The sequence below is a fragment of the Sesamum indicum genome, linkage group LG12 (assembly GCF_026168435.1).
Source record: "Sesamum indicum cultivar Baizhima isolate 11 linkage group LG12, ASM2616843v1, whole genome shotgun sequence".
Classification (NCBI taxonomy): Eukaryota; Viridiplantae; Streptophyta; class Magnoliopsida; order Lamiales; family Pedaliaceae; genus Sesamum; species Sesamum indicum.
In genome coordinates this window covers 15,683,810-15,696,906 of record NC_142668.1, presented here as the reverse complement: position 1 = coordinate 15,696,906, position 13,097 = coordinate 15,683,810, and the positions used below count along the sequence as shown (strand labels likewise).

The window sequence follows — 13,097 nt, the reverse complement described above, 5'->3', positions numbered from 1 at the left end:
TTTTATAAAATAAAATTTGGAATTAAATGTGGGCACCTGTGGTAATGTAGTTGGAAACAATTTTGGATGTGTGCATATTAGGAAAGTTGTGAATATTTGTTAATGTAATTAATTATTATGGAATTTGTTGCAATTAATAGAGAGATGGATGAGAGTGGGGAGAAAAATAAGAAAAAGGAAAAATCATGGACGTCATCACATACATGATTTCTGGTATTTATTAAATGCTGGCAGCTGTAAATATATATTGGTGTTTTTAAGGTGAGAATGTGAATGATTTCCATATATTGGAGAAATAATTATTAATTAATTTAGTGGATGCTGATTATTGGATTAATGGACATCTACGTGCATGGATATATCTGCATGCATCTCATTCAATATTTTTAATTGTGTATATAATTAAGTGAAGAGAAAGGGAGATATTAAGCAATTTAATTAAGTATGCGTAATTATTAATTAGATATATTTATATATATAGACGGAAAATGTTTTATGTTTAATATTTATGTATATATCTATCGAAAATTTATATAAAAAAGAATCAAGTTGTGCTGAACTTTTATAATTATGTATCTGTATAACTGAAATGTTATACATTAAAATTTAATTTGCATGGCATTAGACTAATATTTACAAACTATTTTGATATGAGTTTTAGGTTTAATTTTTTTTATAGGTATTGCTAAATGGAGTGATATATATTAAATCAGAATTATACAAAATGCATATATATATATATAGTAAGTTATGTTTCTCTTCAAAAGTATTGTTATAATCATTAAATTCAGAAGGTGTAGGAAGTACTTTGTACTTAATTCATACACATACGTACTATATGTAAGAGTATAATACAAGAATTTAATTAGTTTCTCACATATTTTATATCCTAAAACACCAATTGTAAGAAATACTACATATAATTAAGTAGGTATCCTAATTAAGGTGTATATTTAATTTAAAGTTTAATATTTTTGTTATAATGAAGAGGTTTGAGAGAGTTGAGGACACATATTTTAGAGTAGTCAAAATTATGGATATGATTAAAATATTGGTAAAATTAATAAATAAAATAGAACCAATGATTTTAAGCATCCATATTAGAAATTTGGATCCACTGAGAAGTTGTGTATAATTATTTAGGAAAATGAAAAAGAAAAAAGGAAAAAAAGAGGAAGCCCACAAGATAAATTGAAAAAATGAAAACAAAAATTAGAAATTTGGATCCAGTGAGAAGTGAGTTGTATGGAGAGTGAAGAGGCATAATAAGACTAGAAAAACAAGAACATCCGGAGTGCACATACATAAAATTTAAACATGAGATTCTCTCTCCAGAGTAATAAAGAGCAGCAGCCCTCCACCCTCCCAACCCCAACCCCGCCATAAATGCAATCGCACCCTCTCTATACGCTCTGCAATAACTACACCTCTTTCTTCTTCTTCTTCTTCTTCACCTTCTCATCACCATCTTCATGCCTTTTCTTTCTCTCTCTTTTTTAACTTTTTCTTCCGCCCGTCCGTTTCTTTAATTCTCTCTCTTTCCTCCCCCCCCTTCCCCATAATTCTTCTTAAATTCTATTCACAAGAAAGGCAGCCACCACCACCAGTAACCCTCACTTCTTCAGTATCCCCAACCTGCTTTTCCAGCATCACTTTAACCTCAAAACCAGATCTGAACCTCCTCTTTCCCCCCCCAACCCTAATTTCTGATAAGGGTTTTCATGACGTTCAAGATTCAACAACATGGTAAGTTTTACTTTCAAGCTTGAAGCTTTATGTTTTCAGGAACCATAATTTCTATCCCACTCGCATTTCCTCTGACTTGTATATATCTTCTTCTTCTTCTTCTTCTTTTATTTTTTTGGGGGGCAGAAAGAGAAGATTTGAGTTGGAGTCACCGAATGTGTCGTGGGCGTTATATGTAACCAGGGTTTGACAAAACACACGGAGAGTGTCAAAGTCCACCAGTTCACACTGTCAACTCTGTTGCTAATCTTTTTCTGCTTTTAGTCTCTTGGCACGTCAGGACAGCCAAGATAAGCGTTTTGTTTGACAACCCGAAACCTAGAAACCGAAGTCCATTTTACTTAAAAAGAAACAAGGAACAAAAGTCCATCGCGAGTTTTGTTGTTACATGTAACCATATATCCCATTTGTTGTGCTCAGACGCTGCCAGAGAATCTTCTTAAACTCAACGCACTAGCTTTTGAAAAACATACAGCTATACCCCATTACACCAGAGAAAGTCGAAAAGTTTTTTAGGGTTTCTTGGTAATTAAGGACTTATATATATATATATATATGCTGCTTCAAGGACTGACGGTGATGACGATGGCCTGACGGGATGAGTTCTCGGTGACTCGGAAAAACTCCATGCTTGGACAGAACCAAATTAAGGTCGGTGAGTTAATAATGGGTTTTCTTTCCTCTCAAGAAAATACTAAACGTACGAGAATTCGAGTTTAATTCTTCCAACTATCTACGACCTTTGGCTCGACCATCTTTTTAAACAAAGGTCCTAGTACATGAACTTTGATTTTGAAAGGTGTGCGTCTTAATTAAAACAAACCCTTTAATTTCCTTCCATTGTACATAACACTCCTTTGTGGCAAGAGTCAGCCCTTTCATTTTCTCTCATTTTTTACTGTAAACACATTTGAGATCTGATTAGGTCATAGGATGTAAAGCTTAATTAAGTCCACTGAAATCCTTCTCGATAACACAGCTAGAACAAGTGTTTCTACTGTTTACTCATTGGTCTAAGTGTGAACGGGTACTTTTCTCATGAGGCACATATCGTCTCTCACCAGGGAGAGTGAACAGAGATCTGCCGCCTTGATAACGTCCTTATTGCTTAATCAATCAGATTTCACAATTGGGTTTTGTTCTTCATTAATCCTTAATTAATCAAAGATTAATGTTCCTCTTGTCCAATTTCTCAAGTAAAAAGGAAGTCAGGTAGGGTTTCGTTAATCACTATGGCCCGAATCTTACATTTTATGGTAGAGATTTGGCTGATTCAGGATTCAAGAATTTTTTTGCTTTTTCCCCATGGATTTATCTTGCTATTTGCAAGAAATGTTTCTATAAGTTATGAACTAAACTTTATGAGCAAGAAATGTTTCCTTTTGCAAGAAGTTCCTCATTTCTATGAGCAATGAGGTACCATATATGTATTCATCTCCCAAGCTTCATAGAACTTTTTATGCATATACATTTTTGCTCCTCAAAACCATCCCAAATTAACGTAATCAGTTCTGGTTTTCACTTTTATTATCAATGTGACAGATTGCAGAACTCTAGCTTGCTTGCTTTGATTAGCAGCCCAATTTGCATATATAGATTAGAGGCAAAGATGTTTCAGCCAAACTTGTTCGAAAGTCACCATCACTTGCTGGACATGGGCCATAAAACTCCAGAAAATGAGATGGACCTTATTAGGGATGATGAGTACGAGAGCAAGTCAGGCACCGATATTATGGAGGCCCCCTCTGGTGATGATCAAGATCCTAATCAGCGCCCCAAGAAGAAGCGGTACCATCGCCACACACAGCATCAAATCCAGGAAATGGAATCGTATGCACTCATTAACTGACCTTTGTTGATTAACAATTATTTAAAGAAGCATTATTTGTCTAATTATTTTATTTCACTGAATGCTTTAATAACAGGTTCTTTAATGAATGCCCTCACCCTGATGACAAACAAAGGAAGGAGCTCGGCCGTCGGTTAGGGCTAGAACCTTTGCAGGTTAAGTTTTGGTTTCAAAACAAGCGTACTCAAATGAAGGTAATTAACTAATTTTTTCTTTCCGTTTGCCATTTCTTGAGTTTTCTGTACGTGTGAAGCCTTGTTTCATTTCTTGAACATAATCTTTGGAGCATTGTTAGTTCATTCTCTTTGCTTCTTGCTATGGAGAAGTTCAATTAAAGGTGACTGATGTTGTAATATTTGCAGGCCCAACATGAACGCCATGAGAATTCACAACTGAGAGCTGAGAATGAGAAGCTTCGTGCAGAGAATATACGGTACAAAGAAGCTCTCAGCAATGCTACTTGTCCAAACTGTGGAGGGCCAGCAGCCATTGGCGAGATGTCATTCGATGAGCAGCATCTCAGGATTGAAAATGCTCGCTTAAGGGAAGAGGTAAGTGAAGGAAAACTTTCAGTATTCAGTTATTCATATTAATTATATTTATCGACTATATAAAAGACTCGGGATAATCTTTTTCTACAATGAAACATTTCATTATCATTAATGGGATGAAAAAAAATTAATAACTATGTTTAATTAATTTATAAACTATAGCACCGCTGATGTTTATATTAATATATATTGTCTTTCCAGATTGATAGGATATCCGGAATAGCTGCAAAATATGTCGGAAAACCTATGCTCTCGTATCCTCACCTCTCCCCCGGAGGATCACGTTCGCTTGATCTAGGAGTTGGGAATTACGGACCACAGACAGGCATGTCGGGGGAGATTTATGGAGCTGCTGATCTTCTTAGGCCAGTGTCTGGCCCAACCGATGCTGACAAGCCGGTGATCATTGAGTTAGCTGTTGCAGCAATGGAGGAATTGATCAGAATGGCGCAAACTGGAGAGCCCTTGTGGATTCCTAGCACTGACAATTCCGCGGAGGTGTTGAGTGAAGAGGAGTACGTGCGAACTTTCCCCCGTGGCATAGGGCCAAAACCTCTGGGCTTGAAATCTGAAGCCTCTCGAGAGTCCGCTGTTGTGATCATGAATCACATCAACCTGGTGGAGATCTTGATGGATGTGGTGGGATTTCTTGAACAAATTTGGCATCTATCATAATACATTCTGTTTCAATTAACTGAATAAAATGTTATAAATACTCCAATTGTGATTGCAGAATCAATGGTCAAGTGTATTTTCTAGCATTGTTTCGAGAGCAGTGACATTGGAAGTCTTATCTACTGGCGTGGCAGGCAACTATAATGGAGCTCTGCAAGTGGTACATTTCGAGATTTTTAAACTACCTAGAATCAATTTTCTCAAATAAATTTATCTGGTAATTAACATATATTTTAATCTGTTCCTAATCAATAATTCTGTGATTTCAGATGACTGCAGAGTTCCAAGTCCCTTCTCCTTTGGTCCCAACTCGTGAAAACTACTTTGTAAGATATTGCAAGCAGCATACGGACGGGACCTGGGCTGTCGTTGACGTTTCTCTCGACAACCTGCAGAGACCTGCTTCCATATCAAGGTGTAGACGACGACCATCTGGTTGTTTGATTCAAGAGTTGCCTAATGGTTACTCAAAGGTACATATAGAAAATCTTTTTATTTATCTGAATTGGCGCAAACAATTTTGCCTGTCCATTTATCTCTAACCATCCAAATTAATTAATTATGGATTAGGTCACATGGGTTGAACATGTAGAGGTAGATGATAGAGCCGTTCATAGTATCTACAGACCACTAGTGAACTCAGGACTTGCGTTTGGGGCAAAACGTTGGGTGGCAACACTGGATCGACAGTGTGAACGATTAGCAAGCGTAATGGCTAACAACATTTCAGCTGGAGATGTTGGTGGTACAACTTCAATTCTTCCTTATTCAAACTCATATATTGATTATCCATGTTACAAGAACTAATCCTAAAGCATATTTACCTATGTGGTGCAGTGATATCCTCTCCGGAGGGTAGAAAGAGTATGTTGAAGCTGGCTGAAAGGATGGTGATGAGCTTCTGCACTGGTGTTGGGGCTTCAACTGCTCATACATGGACCACACTCTCAGGGAGTGGCGCTGATGATGTTAGGGTCATGACCCGGAAGAGCATGGATGATCCAGGCAGGCCACCGGGCATTGTACTCAGTGCTGCTACGTCGTTCTGGCTCCCAGTTCCACCCAAAAGAGTTTTCGATTTCCTGCGAGATGAGAATTCAAGAAGCGAGGTAGTAATTAATCTTCACGCATTATTATATTTTATTCTCATTGTCTTATCTTAATGGTGATTAAATCTTAGGGTTAATTATAATTACCTCCCATAAATTTTGACATAATTACATATACATTTTTTACCCGAATGCACTAAATTCGATCCCCCCTTTGCAATTTCAGTTATTAATTTCGTTGTATAATTATGAGATCCATTTCAACTGATCTAATTACATCTTCTACTTGTGTATTATCGAAGTGGGACATTCTTTCAAATGGCGGCCTTGTCCAAGAAATGGCACATATCGCTAATGGCCGTGATCCAGGAAACTCTGTCTCTTTACTGCGTGTCAACGTAAGCATTACTTAAATCTCGTAACTAATTAATCGAATACCATATTGTACCATAAGACTAAATTGTGATCAAAATAACTTTAATGCAGAGCGCAAATTCAAGCCAGAGCAATATGCTCATACTACAGGAGAGCAGCACTGATTCAACAGCATCGTATGTTATTTATGCCCCCGTGGATATTGTCGCAATGAACGTCGTCCTAAGTGGTGGCGACCCGGATTATGTCGCTCTCCTACCTTCTGGTTTCGCAATACTTCCCGACGGACCGACCAATCAGGCAGGCGGAGCTCCTGAGGTCGGGTCCGGCGGATCCTTACTGACCGTTGCCTTTCAAATACTGGTAGATTCTGTTCCTACAGCAAAACTTTCCCTGGGTTCAGTCGCAACTGTTAATAGCCTTATCAAATGTACCGTCGAAAGAATCAAAGGTGCAGTCCTATGCGAGAATGCATGACCGATCATCGATATATCTGTCTCCCGGTAATTTCCTTCAAACTACCTAAATACCATGTTTCGATGAGTGATTACATTAATTTGATAATGTTGTCTGAATCCAGTGCAGTGAGAAATGAAGGACGAATTAAGAAACAGGTAGTAAGTAAGAAGGATTTGTTTACGGTATATAGAGATGTGAAGGAAGGAAGGGAAGAAGTCAAGAACGCACCTGACATAATCCTTGCCTGTTGGTGGTGAGAGAGTTAGAGCAGGCGGCAAGGGTAATAGGTTCGGGTATTGACTCTGCCTATTAACATGCATGAAGTAAACAAAAACCTCGTCCATTTCTATGGAATTCATCAACTCCTATGCATATGTATCCTTTGTTTTGCGTCAGAGTTAGGGTTTCTTTCATCTGTTAATTTGTACTCTTTTCTTTTTGTCTGTGGGAGGAGCTTAATTTAGTTGCTAGACCATATCTATATGCATCCTCCCAATCTTCTTAATTGCTTCTTTCTAATTAAATAACACTGCTTTCTTTTCATTTTCAGTTGCTTTATTAATTATTCCCTGTCATTGCACTTCATGCACTGCAACAAACCATCATATATCCATTTCAATTTGTTTTTCTAACCAATTAGTGCTTATATTTGTAGTATTCATTTTTTCTGTAATAACTTCACCCATAAATTTTTTACTAATAATAATCTTCTCTCTTTGTAGTGATACATGAAATAAAACAAAAAAAAATCAGATAAAAATTTATATTTACCACTAATTAATTTATTACAGTGATTACACCAAAACTCGGGGGAAGGGAGAGTAGTTATCAATTAAATCAATTGGCGGACCTATATACAAAGGGAAAAATGTGCGCAACCCTATATGATATGTAGTATGTGTAAAATATCTTTTTATAAAAAAATAAATAAATAAATGGAGCAAACTATCATTTTACCCATTTAGACATAGAGATAAATTGGCCTATCATAAAGCAAATAGGAATGTAAATTATTATTTTTCGTATAAGGTAAATTGTATTAAACTCTATATATTACTGCACAATACTGCTACTTATATATAATCATTGTTTTCTTCAATTTGGTGAGGTCAGCCTGCCAAACTCAACTTATTGCGCTGAACCTGAAACAAAGAGTAGTTGGAAATTAAATGATAGTATACATATACTTACAGAAGGGAGGCCAAAAATGGTACCCCCGCTGCTGCAGGTGCTGGTCATTTTGTGCACACTCCGGCGCCAGGGCCCTATTCTTGTAGTAAACAGTTGCGGTAAATGGTTCTAACACCTATTCTTGATATTTCACTCCACAATTTCTAACATGTGCTACATATTTTTTCTGAATTTCCAAACCTTAGATTGACCCAGTTTCCTGTTTCGTCATCCTCATCGTCACATGTTAACGCCAAGGTTTGATTTCCCTGTAAAACACTCCATCAGTTGAGCTGTCTCCTGCTTTTTCCTGAGTGATGCGTCGCCATCATTGATCAACTACGTACCCCAAGTTGTGGTGTGGATAGGATGAAGTGATGAGATGAATCGAAGCATCTTGTATATACGAAAATGTAAGAAAGCCCTTTTAGCCCCTAATTTGAAAGTACACATCATATCTACGTGGCATTTTTCGATAGTTTTAGAGAAATTCCGACTAAAGGAGGTCAAAAATTGAACAATTAAAAAAGCTAGAGGACCATTTTAGAATCTTAAAAAATTAAAGGATTAAAATGAGAAATGAGTATAATTAGATGACCAAAATTACCTTTAATCCTTCATATTATATATGTTGCCTGCATAATAAATTAATCAACACCAAGAAACTTCAACTCACTCTTCACCCACAATCGAAAACAAATACAGACACGCAATGAGTAATAAAAACCTTCCAGTTGTCCGTTTTTATCGTCTGCAAATAAATAAATTAGTAATAAATAATAGAGGACCCCCAATAAGAAAAAATAAAGTTTGTACCAAATAAAGCCATAGGTACAAGAAGTTGATGATGATAATGACACAATAAATCAAGACAGGGGCGACGAGGTGTTGCTCTCAATTCTTGGTGAGATTCCGACGATGATGTCATTCATTCTCACCTGCATCAAACAATCATAACTTCATCATAAATTATCGACGTGTAATAAAGTTTTCTATCGACCCAACTTAAAAGTGTCGCAGTGTAGTAATTATATAGGGACTCGTCGTAGTTGTGGTGTTATTAAAACATATTTATTTTTGCAAGAAATGATCGACCCAAAATTTCCAGAGCTTGTCGGGAAAAAGTATAAGCACAAAATGGATTAATAAGATGTTGTTGTTTGGGGCTTTGATGGGTTACCTTTCACCGATTGTTGCATTTGCTCCTACACCTACGTCTTGAATTTGATTACTACATTCTTGACACAGAAAGCGACTTCTATCAATAATTTGATTGACCCATGCGGTTGTGAGTTTTTTTTTTTTTAATAAAAAAATATGATAAATTTGCGATAGCATATTAAAACATAATAAAGAAACAACAAATATGTAATAAATAGAAACTGTAAAAATAAATTATATGTACATACATAAGGTTCAATCACTGACTGAACTTTATGTTAAATGAAGGTATTTCGAAATCTTAATCTTACCATTTAGTTCAGACATTATTAATCTACGATGGTTATGGGTCTTTTATTCAATTTAAGAATTTTCTTAAATTTCTTACTTTTTCTGTCTTTTCTTCTGGTGGAAAAATCATTGATATTCATCAGGAACGATTTCATTTACATCCACTGATCTATCGTCTGTTTATACAAATTACTTATGTCTTTTGTATAATCACATATGTCACCTCTAATAACCAAATGTTTATGATAAACATATGTATAATTATTTAAAAATATGAATAATTTATATAAACAGAGGCGTGTAAAGAAATGTAATTAATATACTTATTCCTATTAATTAAAGTAAATAAAAACTCGTGCTTCTTGATATCGGTGAAGTTCAAATTTAGCAAACAAGAATGAAAATTAAAGGAGATCTAAGTTCAGATTTGGGTCTGGCAATGGAACATGCGCCGAATCCACAAATAACACGGAAAAGGGAAAGCATTCGGACAATTTGGAAGTTGAAAGCCCAATCTTGGAATGGTCCCTTTCTTCATTTTGAGGCCTCGATTTTCACTACTTGTCTGCCCGAAATGAATTTTTGTTATACTTAGATTGATGTATTTTGAATTTTAAATAATAAATTCTTTGAATTTATCTGAATGATTTCAAATTTAAAATTTTTTAGATTCTTTAATTTTAAATTTGAATTATACTTTGTTAAATACTAATGCATTTTAAATTCTTATAATATAAAATTATTTGAAGTTTTTTTTAAATATTTCTTTAAAATTCAAATCCATCAATCCAAATGTGGTCTAACTTAATTGATTTTTTATGATATGGTTCTAATTATATATATCAAAAAAAAAAAAAAGTAATGGGCCGATTTTGTATGTGTGAGTAATTTCTATAATTAATTCAAGTAATTTCTAAAATTTATAAGAAAAAAATAAATTTTTGGAAAAGTTGATTTTGCACAATCATATTTACTCTCCTTTTCTCTTTGGCTTATTAATTTTTTTCCCTTATTTTTTAATAAATTCTCTAGAAGATTATATTTTTAACAAGATCTGGCACTTTAATTATCACATCTTTTTTTATATTTTTAAATGAAATTAATGACTAAATTATCTCTCTTCAAACCCTCATTCTTGATTTTTATCTTTTCCGATAATATATATTTTTAACTTATATCTAAATTTTTTTAAATAATAAAATACAATATGATGAATTAAAAAATAATGAGACCATATTCGCAAACAAACTAATGAATTAATACGTCGTAAAATGCATTTTTTCTCCCAAATTTAAACTTACATTATATGATGTGGCAATAGCTACTTTGGTCCTCCATGTTGAATTGCATCCACTTCTTCTCCTCATCCCTATCCAAAAGATTTAGCCAAACATTTAATCAAATTTTGTAACTATCTTTCTACATTTATGTATAGGTTTTGATTTTTATTTATATTTGTCTCTCAAAAACATTTTACTTATCTCTCAATCATGGAATTATGAAAATCTTTCTAAAAGTTTGCTTTTAAAAAAGTGAATTTTGTAGAAAAAGTTGAAAGTTATAGCAGAATAAAAAACGGGCCAGAATTTGTAAAAAAAAGTGAAAAGCAGATAAAAACTAAATTTGATAGTGTTTGAAAAAAAAATTACTTCAAATAATTTTAATTAATCAAAGATTGTTTTGTTCCTACGTCTTGAAAAGATACTATTTTTTTGCTTATTATTTCACTTGTTGTTTGTTACTAATAATTATTTGTCCGTAAAAAATCATAAATTTTATTTCGATTATTATTTTATATTTATATTTTTAAAAATAATAACAAGAAGACATGTTGCCAACATCTTCTCACAATCTCTTCCCATAATATATGCACATTTCGAACATGTCAAGTATTGAACACAACATAGTTTTCGTAGGATGAGGTATTAAGATTGCGTATGTCCAAATAGGTATAATATCTGGACACTTATAACACGTCAAGTATTGAATGCAATACAATACTTCTAGGATGATGAGCTATTAATATTACACGTGTATATAATGTATGGAGACTTATAATACGTCAATTATTGAATAAAATATACTTGTTCTAGAATGAGCTATTAATGTTGCATTTGTAAATACATATAATATATGAACACTTTTAACACGTTAGGTATATATTGAATGCAATAAGATACTTTTAGGATGAACTATTAATGACATCCGTAAATACATATAATATATGGACACTTATAACACGTCAAGTAGTACTTTTAGAATGAACTATTGATATTGCATTTGTAAATATATTTAATGTATAAATACTTATAACATGTCAAATTGAATATAATATAGTTATTTGGCGCCGTATTTGAATTTTGAGTGTGTGTATTAGGTGTAGTATAGTATAGTATAGATAGATAGATAGTATCATAGATGATTTTTCAGAATATCTAATGTACAAAAAGATACAATTAATTATGAATTTGTTATTATTATCACTGTATAAGTTTCATAATCTTATTTATCCAAATATTTCATAATTTTTTTTAAAAATAAGATCCAACATCTATGAATTTTAAAAATATCTTATAAAATATATGAGCTTATAATATATCTTTTAAATAAATTTAGCCAAGCATAGCTTCTGTCGCCACTTTTGTATCGGATATTGGTGACATGTTAATGAGTGATTGACACATATATTTAATTAAAAAATATAATTAAATAAAATTTGGAAAAAAAATGCAAGCAATCCCCTTGTGATATAGCAAATGAGCAAATTACCCCCTATGAAAAAATAAATAGCGATTTACCTTCCTGTATTTTATAAAATACAACAATTTATCTCCCTGTTTTTTAAAAATGAACAATTTACTTCCGTGTATAAGGAGGTAAATTGCTTTATTTTAAAAAGTATGAGGCGGTAAATTGCTATATTTTTCTTATAAGAGGGCAATGTGCTCATTTTTAATATCACCGAGGATAAATTGTAATTCATCCAATAAAATTTTAATTTATATATATAATATAGACTGATAAGTGTAATATGAACATGCGATGGAAAATCGTTAATGGAAAAGTTGCATCACATGGTGATGTTGGTATTCCAATGCTGGCATTGAAAGGAGCTCCACGTTTTTCTTTTGTTGGTTAAACGTTGAGTGGGGCTGGGCAACCTGATTGGACATCTCCAAACAACACGAGTAAAAATACAGTTGTGTGTTGGACGGTATATGGATGGTCACATCATTGGGTATATCGCACGAGGTTTTGGTGCCACTGCTGCATCGTCTTCAAGCAACTGGAGCACCTCAACACTCTCTTCATCGCACATCCACCACAGCTTATCCCCGCCACGCTGAACCCGTCGTGGCAAGCCTCCATTGGCTTTCTCCATTTTAAAATATAAATATACCTCCAAATAATATATAAATATAGCAAATTCATCTATTTTAAAATATAAACATTACAAATATATATATTATTTTTTAAATTTAGGGTGACATGCGTTCAATTCCCATAAGACACGCGTCATCCTGATAGCATCATCAAATTCCACTAAATCCCACCCATGTGGAACTGATAACGTTACCGAACTAAGAAAATGATGCACTGCCATATGGTGTGTGCCCCATTAATTAAGAACTGTGACCCCACTTATACTGTTTTATCCTCTTTATTTTATTGAATTCGAATTAATTATATAATAAAATACGGTAAAAATTTTATAAATTAATAAACTTTCTAAAATAATAAAATTTGTCGATTCTGATCGGGCCTTCGTAA

General features: G+C 33.7%; 1 protein-coding gene across 4 annotated transcripts; it reads left to right on the top strand.

Moving 5' to 3' along the window:
* Positions 1-1,362: 1,362 nt before the first annotated feature.
* LOC105175372 (protodermal factor 2) lies at positions 1,363-7,253 on the top strand. Of its 4 annotated transcripts, none has more exons than XM_020698448.2 (13): positions 1,363-1,746; positions 2,315-2,397; positions 3,289-3,576; positions 3,672-3,789; positions 3,958-4,146; positions 4,348-4,785; positions 4,880-4,981; positions 5,091-5,294; positions 5,392-5,566; positions 5,659-5,930; positions 6,173-6,268; positions 6,357-6,748; positions 6,826-7,253. In XM_020698448.2, exons 3-12 carry the CDS (start codon positions 3,356-3,358, stop codon positions 6,720-6,722), a joined length of 2,181 nt encoding a protein of 726 aa, XP_020554107.2. In that variant the 5' UTR covers positions 1,363-1,746; positions 2,315-2,397; positions 3,289-3,355; the 3' UTR covers positions 6,723-6,748; positions 6,826-7,253. The 4 variants fall into 4 exon arrangements, with proteins under 4 accessions (XP_020554107.2, XP_011096103.2, XP_011096101.2 ...); XM_011097801.3 differs by having other exon boundaries at positions 1,873-2,397; positions 6,831-7,253; XM_011097799.3 differs by having other exon boundaries at positions 1,873-2,397.
* The last annotated feature ends 5,844 nt before the right edge of the window (positions 7,254-13,097 follow it).

Excerpts from the sequence above, each read along its gene's own strand:
- LOC105175372 (XM_011097800.3), top strand. The coding sequence starts at position 3,356 with ATGTTTCAGCCAAACTTGTTCGAAAGTCACCATCACTTGCTGGACATG. Across the intron at positions 5,567-5,658 it reads TTCAGCTGGAGATGTTGGTG|TGATATCCTCTCCGGAGGGT; the intron begins GTACAACTTCAA and ends TATGTGGTGCAG. Across the intron at positions 5,931-6,172 it reads ATGAGAATTCAAGAAGCGAG|TGGGACATTCTTTCAAATGG; the intron begins GTAGTAATTAAT and ends GTATTATCGAAG.